The 9,193-nt window shown below is 39.9% G+C and overlaps 1 protein-coding gene across 1 annotated transcript; it reads left to right on the top strand.

Moving 5' to 3' along the window:
• The first annotated feature begins 476 nt into the window (after positions 1 to 476).
• znf770 (zinc finger protein 770) lies at positions 477 to 5,693 on the top strand. The gene is made up of 2 exons (XM_027000765.2): positions 477 to 561; positions 1,031 to 5,693. Exon 2 carries the CDS (start codon positions 1,073 to 1,075, stop codon positions 4,649 to 4,651), a length of 3,579 nt encoding a protein of 1,192 aa, XP_026856566.2. The 5' UTR covers positions 477 to 561; positions 1,031 to 1,072; the 3' UTR covers positions 4,652 to 5,693.
• The last annotated feature ends 3,500 nt before the right edge of the window (positions 5,694 to 9,193 follow it).

Raw genomic sequence — 9,193 nt, 5'->3', positions numbered from 1 at the left:
CATAGTGATCATCTGCTTTACCATGTGGGACTTATATTAGGTCATCTGGTTGCTGTTCAAGGACACAGTCAAAACTGGTATTTCAAGTGATGGAAAAGCATTACATGGACCAAAATAAGATTTTACAATATTTTATTTTATTTCTTCCAGCTGTTTCTAACAAAATTAGCTTTAAAAGTATATTTAATTGACATCAGAACAGCAAAAAAATGTAAATTATTTTGATACTTAAAAGAAGAATGACAAAATACCGTTGGCTTTTTTTACTTTCTGACAAACATTTCTGATTGAAGCACATGAGCGTTGCGAGGTAATCAGATTATGCATATCAAAGCAAAACAAAAAATAGGATGTTTTTGTTACCAACTAATGACTCACTTGAATGAAATGTGGATGCTATCCTTGGTTAGGTTTGTGATGGCTAGGAACGTTTAATTCAACAGCAGTTTCCATCCGTCCATATTTAAAAGACGGAAAATGGATTGTTTTGGAACGGTGCGGTTGATGTCTCGTTGAAATATTACATTTTGGAGTTTTATTACACATACCAAAGTCATTGCTGTAAGTAATGGAAATATCGTTGGAGTGTAACAACAATGTATTGTGGACGTAAATATTTTTGCTGCTGTTTATCGCAAAACGTGACACAATATTAGCAGTTTGCTAGCTAGCTACTTACTTACCTACCTACCTAGCTAGCTAATCGTTAGCTAACTTAGTCATTACAACGTCAGGACTAGAAAAAGGGTTGCCAATATTTCTTAACTGAGGTAACACTGAAGCTAATGGTTTTCACCATCTTATTATATTAAACAGAATACAGAGCTATACAACTGATTTTCAGTCGTTAATTATTAATCTCTTGATAGTTAACTATAGGTTAAATATTATAGTTTAACTGTTGATTTAGTTTATTGTGAATCAGTTTATTGTGAATCTGCTGTACGAGGACTTAAGATGTATGTTTTATCTTGGCCATAATACCTCTGTTTTAACTTAATTTAATTAACATGTGAATTCTCTTTTTCAGCTCAACACTCAAAGGGTTCTTAAGATCTGGGAAAGATTGTGCATGCACAATGCAACATCTGAAGAGAATATGACACACCAGCGTTCAGTTTGCTTGAAACAGTTTGATTTTGTTTCAAAACTTCGACGACATCAGCTAACACATTCTGGACAGAGACCCTTTACTTGTTCTGTGTGTAGAAAGGCGTTTCGACAGTCAACTCATTTGAAGAGACACCTGGAGAGTCACATGAAGCTTAGAGATGCTTCACTGTATACTTCAAAAGATTCCCAGGTGACCTGCATAAACTCTGAGGGAAGTTATGGCCTTCATCTTGGACCGCAGGCGACCATTTCAGATCAGACTGAGATATCAGAGAACAACCTGGTTGAACAAAATATATGGTACAATGCTGTGTTGACACGGAGTGACAATGAATGGAAGCAAGTGCCAGTTGAGAACCATGTAAGAGATCACGGACACTCCCTCTCAATGAGCCCTCATACCCAGCAGCAAAACTATGCTGAGGGTCGTATTGCAGAGAAGCAGATGTCTGACTTTGTACAATGGAATTACAGTGAGCTCACTGACATGGCCGAAGCAGAGAATGATTGCCCTGAGAAAGACCAGTGTTCTGAGTCAAACAGAACTCCAGACCGCATCCAACCTGGATTAAGTATTGAAAAACGGGAGCAGCCCAGTATAATTTGCAGTTATGATGTGCAATCAGAGAGCATGACGAGTGGTTCTTACAAAAACATAGCACCGGCAAAGATGGACAAAATGACGAAACCCCACCAGTGTTCTGTGTGCATGAAAGTGTTTTCTGCACCTTCAAAGCTTAGGCGGCACATGCTGATTCATACGAGTCAGAGGCCTTTTGGCTGTCAGTTATGCACCAAAGCTTTTCGTCAGCTAACCCATTTGAAAATTCACATGACGACTCATTTTTCACAGAGAAAAATCAAAGTGAAAAGTAAATCAGAGAATGTTGATATCAGTAGCATCTCTCAGTATCAGGGTCATCCACTCATACTCAGTACGAGCATGAGTACACAGCAGCCTTTAAAGGGACAGTGGTCTGAAGAAAATGAAGCTCTTGAGGATGATTCGGCAGTGACCCCAACAAAAGAAAATGGCACAAATGTGGAGTTATTTTCTAAAGATGCTGAAATGGTGAAGTTAAACAATCTAAATGTCATAGAAAAATTGAGTAAAAGTAAAATAGTGCATGAATGCCCCCTGTGCCTCAAGTGCTTCAGTGCCCCATCCAAACTAAGAAGGCACTGTCTTATTCACACAGGTCAGAGACCCTTCCAGTGTTCTTTATGCTGCCGTGCATTTAGGCAGCGGGCCCATCTGAAAGCACATTACAGTGTTCACATTGTTCCCAGGAAAAAAAGGACTTCTTCACTTCAGCTGCATAGATTCATCAGTCAGACACAGACCTGTTCCAATCAGGCATCGAAGGCTAAGCTAAAACACTTTGTATGCAACAGTCTCAGCAGAAAGTTAAGATCAGCAAAACACTTGACTCTCCACCAACCAAAGCAAGTCAACTCAGTTGATAAGCTCAAAGCAGCCCCAGCTGCCATGAATAAGGGTGTTAATTTGTCACCTGTTGGAACAAATGACAAAACTGTTTTAGGACAGGGTTCAGGTTATAAGTATACAGGAACCAGAGACAACAGCAAACAAGGGCACTGCTGCACAGTGTGCTTAAAATGCTTTAGTGCACCATCGAAACTCAGGCGTCATATTCTGGTCCACACAGGGCAAAGGCCCTTCAAATGCCTGGTGTGCTGCAGGGCGTTCACACAGAGATCCCACTTAAAGGTTCACAGATGTAAAGGAGAAAGCAGAGGAATATTTAATTGTACTTTAAGTCAGAAGAAAGTAGACAGACAGGGCCTTCAAGACTCCAATGCTATCCCAAGTATCTCAGAGGTCATTGTGAGTGGTGAGGAGCCCTTTATATGTGACAGCAGAGAGGGAGATGCTACAGACGATATAGCTGATAGTTCAGCCAGCTATACAGCACCTCCAAAATGTATGCCAGGAGATCTTGCACCTCTCCCATATAGAGCCATACCCAGTGAAAATTTGGCCTGTTCTGCATTTGAAACTTCTCACCACACAGACATAACGAATCAAACTAAAGAATGTGGCCACCAATGCACAACATGCATGAAAATATTTGACTTCCCTTCCAAACTCTTAAGACATTCACTAATTCACATGGAAGTGAAGCCATTCACATGCACAATCTGTAGTAAGTCATTTAGACAGCTTTGCCATTTACAGAACCACCTGAAAGTTCACACATTTAAAAGAAAAATGTGTCAAGGGACTTACAAACGAACTGCTAATTTGAAGGCTACAGCTGTCCCTATGACATCAGAGCTTTTGAATGAGATAAATAACTGCTCACAAGACTCAGAAAACTTTACAGTTCCACAGAAAGCTGATCCAGACTGTATGTTTGTGAAAAGCAGTGAAGATCAAGCACTGATAAATGATGACATATCCCATTCCCACACTGTAGAGGGAGTTCCCACACCTCTGCCATGTCCACAAGATACAGAGACCACCAGCTTTCCAGGAGAAGTCAGAAGGGACTGTAGAGAACAGTACACAGTTCCCTCTGCTGAGCTTTTGTCTGAAAACTCATCCAAACAAAAAGAGAGAAATAAGAATCAGTGTATGTTTTGTCTGAAAACGTTTGACTTTCCCTCAAAGCTTTCTCGACACCTGCTGAGTCACACAGGGATCAGACCTTTTGAATGTCAGATTTGTTACAAGTCATTCAAGCAGCTCAGTCATCTACAGTGTCACCAGTGGGTCCACAGTAGAAAAGACAGAACTATGATCGTAGGTAACTTGTTGAAACATCAGAATTCTGTCTCTTCTGCTTGTGGGACTGTGTCTGGTGCTTGCACATACACACAGCAAGTTCATCATCAGGAGTGCAGTTCTCAAGAATTTGATGCAAGTAATCAGTGCAGTGAATGTATTGCTTCCAGTTCAAATACTGCAAACAGCAAGATCAAGACAGAAACGAATGTTCAAGGGGATAGATTTATTCACCCCACATTCAAACATGAAGCAGACACCTCTATGAGTCTAGTGTTGGATGGTCTGGAACAAGAAATGGTCCAGTCAATTGATCCTGGTCAATATGAGCAAAGATTGGAGAGGAAGAATTCACAGGGGAACCACTGTTGTGTTCCTGAAGACGGTTCCAATAGATCTCCTGCAGACTCTGACTGTGGCAGAGTGGGCTTCAGTTATGACCAGCCAGAGCAAACATGGCTCAGAGGGCCTAAAGAGGAAACTGCTGAGGAAGGTTCGGGTAAACACATCACAGAGCCTCCAAATGACCTTCCTATCTGTCCAGTCTGCAGCTGCTGCTTTGCCACACTAAAGAAACTACACACACACAAATGTCCAGTCCAGTGTCCTGAAAAGAGACTCAGGAAGTCCTATCAGTGTGCAGTTTGTTTCAAAAGCTTTGAAGCTCCATCTAAACTAAAGAGGCACTATGTGATTCACACAGGCCAGAGGCCATTCCAGTGCAGTGTGTGTGATCGAGCCTTCACCCAGTCAGGGCATCTAAAAACACATATGTTGTCCCACAGGTAACAGTTCTGTACTGTTCATAAGGGCTTGCTTGCAACTTTGTGTACATTCACAGTCTACTGGGTCATGGACAACTACATATCCCTCTTAGGCTAGATTACAGAAGCAGTGGACATTTGTGTTATTGTTGTTGTTTAACTTTTGTTTTTTAATTTTATCAGATACTTTTAATTTTTAATCTAAATGATGTTAATTTATTACCTTTTGGATGTTATGCTTTGTTTATAATATATGCTTGGATGGTATACAAAATTGAAATCTTTTTAGATCATAATTTAAATATCTTTGATTCATATTTGAGATATAATGACTTGGATACTTTGTGAAGTTGTTGTGGATAATAGAAATAAATCAATAGTAAATGCCAGACATGTAATCATAATTATAATTTGTGGGCTTTTGTTTACTTTGGCCCATGAAGTTCCATCCTTATGCACTAGAGGGCACAAAATGTCTTTCTAAACAAATTTTTTAACTGGAAGCAAAAACAGCTCACCTGAACCTAACTCATGGGTTGGTGATAATGGGTGATAATATTCAAACTTGGGTATGTTATTTTCAGATTATTTAAAAAAAAAGGGGGGGGGGGGTCTGTATTTATGACTGAATTTAACACTTCATAACTAATTTCATGCTCGACCTGCAACACCATGGTACTGTATTCCATTTGTGATTTCTTTCCAGTCTCTGATGTATGTTTTGATATAAAAGTTAATATAAAAAATATGGTATATGTCAAATGTCTTTCTATATTCTTCAAGTATTACATGCCTACATGATTATTTTTATTACTAATGTTTAACTTTTACCCTAAGATATCTTTAAGGACTGCTGTGCCTGTAAAGGCTGGCTAATAAAACTTGGGGTTTAGGTAATAAATTGTCATCTCTGATGCACAACTTTATGGTATTGTAACTGATTGTAGCTGCTCTGTATGGTTGTCTCTAATGTACAGATTTTTACCAGGGTGTGGAGTCATGAAAGTCTGCCAGTTTCAGAGGGCTCTAGTAGCATGACAAATCAATCTCTGGTTGATTTTATAAATATAATCAGTCCTAACAGTAAATATATTTGATAATCAACATGGTGTCTTAGAGGTTTTTTTTTAAGTTTATTCTTTATTCTCTTAATAATCTGACCCATCTAAATCAAGAAGTGAAGAGGATTACTAGGATGAGTCTGAAATTATTTAAATAATCTAATTAGATGTGTAGCAAGACAATTTTGCTGTGTTTGACTCAATGTTCCAAATACTAAGCCCAATTTGGAAAATTCTCAGCAGAAGTGGAACTGTTGGAACATTTTATTTACCTGCAAATATGTTTACTGGCTTCATCAAACACACCCAGGCACTAATGCCATACACTTTTCTCCACAAATCAGAAGGAGCAGACACAGAGTATGCCTTAATAAAATCAAATGGGCATTATTATCACATCGGATAAATTAGGGTTCTGAGAATCATTTATAAACTGGAACAAAACTTTACACAAACACCGAAGGTCACAGTCAAGACTAACTTATACTGACTCATATCACCAAATATCATGCTGCACAGAGGTGCTACATAGGGATGTTTAACATCACCATTTCTATTCTTTCTGTAGATACCATCAGCAGCAACTGTATGACGAAATACAACTGTATGACAAAATACAAATATCAAAAATATTGAGACCCACAATTCAGAAACCCACAATATATTACTGTTTCTGCAAAATCTCAGTTTTGCAGACTGTTCAATCAACTGAAAAGTATTCCAGAATCTCCAGTTATTCTAATGATTTGATCAGATCACTCCCCATTCCCCTATGAACTCATCACATCACATATTTGGCCATCAAAGTCTCTATCCAGCTGTCAGAGCTGAGTAAACTGAATTATTCACAACTATAAATAACCTTCAATGTCTATTTGTCTAATTGAATTGTATTTCAATTGTTTAATGTCTAATTTAATTGACTACTATTACAAAAAGTAACTATTTATTTTGAATTTTTCCTATTCAGCCTACCACCTCCTGGCTTGAAACTAGACTCCATTATCTGCAAATTTTACTGGAAAATAAAACCATCTAGAATCAAATTACAAAAATCTAAAATTCAGGGAGGGCTTGAAGCTCCTTACTTTCGGCAATATTTTCTTGCTAATCATTTACAGTACATAGTCAAATGCATAAAACCCAGTCAGACAAATGAATCATGGAGAGAAGTAGGACAATCTTTAAGCGACAAAAGCAAATAGATTTATGTTTTATTAGTCCATCACTCAAATACCACTCCTATTTATGATAGTATAAAATTTCAGAAGCTCACAAACTCTAGATTCACACAACAAATACCCATATGGCACAACACTGACATTCCAACAACCAAAAAGATACCAAATCCATACAAATAAATTGTAAAAAGGTATTATGCATTTTAGAACATTTTTTCGGAACAAATAACTGCCTCCTCACATCTAACTCAGACCACACGTGACATTGTAAGTAAAGTTTCTTGAATACCTCCAACTCAGATCTATCATATGTTCAATAATCAGACAAAGATTATTAGCTATTAAAGATATTAGACCCTATCTGTGACGGAACGAGGCTTAAGCAGGATGCGGGGACGAGACACGTTAAGACAAACGTTTTATTAACACAAAACACCTATACTTAGCACACATGCTATAGTACATCAAACACTGACAAACATATGACGACACACGAGACATATATATGCACACTCGACGATTACACACAACAAGGATCAGGTGGGCGACATGAGAGGGTGTGGCACTGCAGACTAATGAACACACACACATATGCACACAGATGTTTGAGGAGGAGGGAGGGGCCGTATCGTGACACTATCAATTTCAGACCTTCTCAATATTCCGTCCTCATACAAACTCTCACCTAGAGGACTTCACAAACTCAGCTAAGTATCTTCTCATATTATCTCAATCCTTTATCTCATACATCCACAAATCAAGCATCTGAAATATGCTTCACAATTCCTGTCCACACATCCCACAGATCTCCTCAACACAATCATAGATGTCGCAATCTCAGCAACCTCACTGACTCACAACGCTTCACACCATCACATATCGTGGTGGCAGGAGGGCTCTGGAACTGCCAATCTGCTGTCCAGAAGGCTGACTTCATCTCAGCATTAGCATCCCTACACTTCCTGGCTCTGACAGAAACATGGATCACCCCTGAGAACTCGGCGACTCCGGCTGCCCTGTCCTCTGCCTTTTCATTTACGCATTCTCCGAGGCGTCTTGGCAGGGGTGGTGGCACAGCTTTACTAATGTCCTGAGAGTGGCGTTTCACTCCACTTTCCTTCTCTACACTTTCCATCTCCTCTTTTGAATTTCATGCCATTGCAGTGTCTTTCCCTTCTTATCATTGTCATCTACCGCCCTCCAGGTTCCCTAGATCACTTCATTGATGAGCTCGACATCCTTCTGAGTCATTTCCCCATTGAAGGAAATCCACTCATTCTCCTTGGTGACTTCAACCTTCCATCAGACAAGCTGCATTCCTTCTGCATCCTTCTGCTATTGACAGCATTTGACCTCACCCTCAACCACTCATGCAAGGGATCTGCTTCCTTTCATCTCTGTCATCATCAACAACTCCTTATCTTCTGGATACGTGCCTACTGCATTCAAAACTGCCAGGGTGGTACCAATCCTCAAGAAGGCCACACTTGACAGCTCCAACGTTGCCAACTACAGACCGGTATCACTTCTCTCTTTCCTCTCTAAAGCCCTTGAACGAGCAGTTTATAATCAATTGTCTCTTTTTCTCACCCAGAAGCAACTGCATGATCCCAATCAGTTGGCACATTCTACACAAACGGCCCTCATAGTGGTGACTGAGAAACTTCATGCCGCTAAAGCTGCCAAACAGTCATCTGTTTTGATTCTTCTAGACCTTTCAGCAGCCTTTGACAGAGTGAACCACAACATTGTTCTCTCTGTTCTTTCCAGGCTTGGTGTGACAGGCTCTGCTTGGAGATGGTTTCAGTCCTATCTGGATGGATGGTCCTATCAGGTGACATGGAGAGGATCCACATCCAAACCATGTAGACTCTCCACTAGTGTTCCACAAGGCTCAGTATTGGGCCCCTTTCTCTTCTCTTTGTATACTCGTTCTCTTGGTGATGTAATATCTTTTCATGGTGTCTCCTACCACTGCTATGCTGATGACACTCAATTATTTCTTTCTTTTCCACCCTCTGACAAGCAGGTCTCCAGACATATCTCTGCATGCTTGACTGACATCGTGTCATGGATGACAGCCCACCACTTGAAGCTCAACCCCAGTAAAACTGAGCTTCTGTTCATCCCAGGTACTCCTAACCCTTACCATGACCTTACTGTTTCCTTTGAGAACTCCCTGGTATCACTATCCGAAGCTGCCCGTAGTCTGGGCATAACTTTGGACAACCAGTTGTTGTTCTCATCTCATGTTTCTAATCTAACCCGGTCTTGCAGATTCCTCCTCTGTAACATACGAAGGATTCGACCCTTTCTTTCACAGGA

The sequence above is a fragment of the Electrophorus electricus genome, chromosome 3 (assembly GCF_013358815.1).
Source record: "Electrophorus electricus isolate fEleEle1 chromosome 3, fEleEle1.pri, whole genome shotgun sequence".
Lineage (NCBI taxonomy): Eukaryota > Metazoa > Chordata > Actinopteri > Gymnotiformes > Gymnotidae > Electrophorus > Electrophorus electricus.
The sequence above is the reverse complement of the archived record's forward strand: the minus strand, read 5'-3'. Positions and strand labels throughout refer to the sequence as shown.

Excerpts from the sequence above, each read along its gene's own strand:
- znf770 (XM_027000765.2), top strand. The coding sequence starts at position 1,073 with ATGCACAATGCAACATCTGAAGAGAATATGACACACCAGCGTTCAGTT.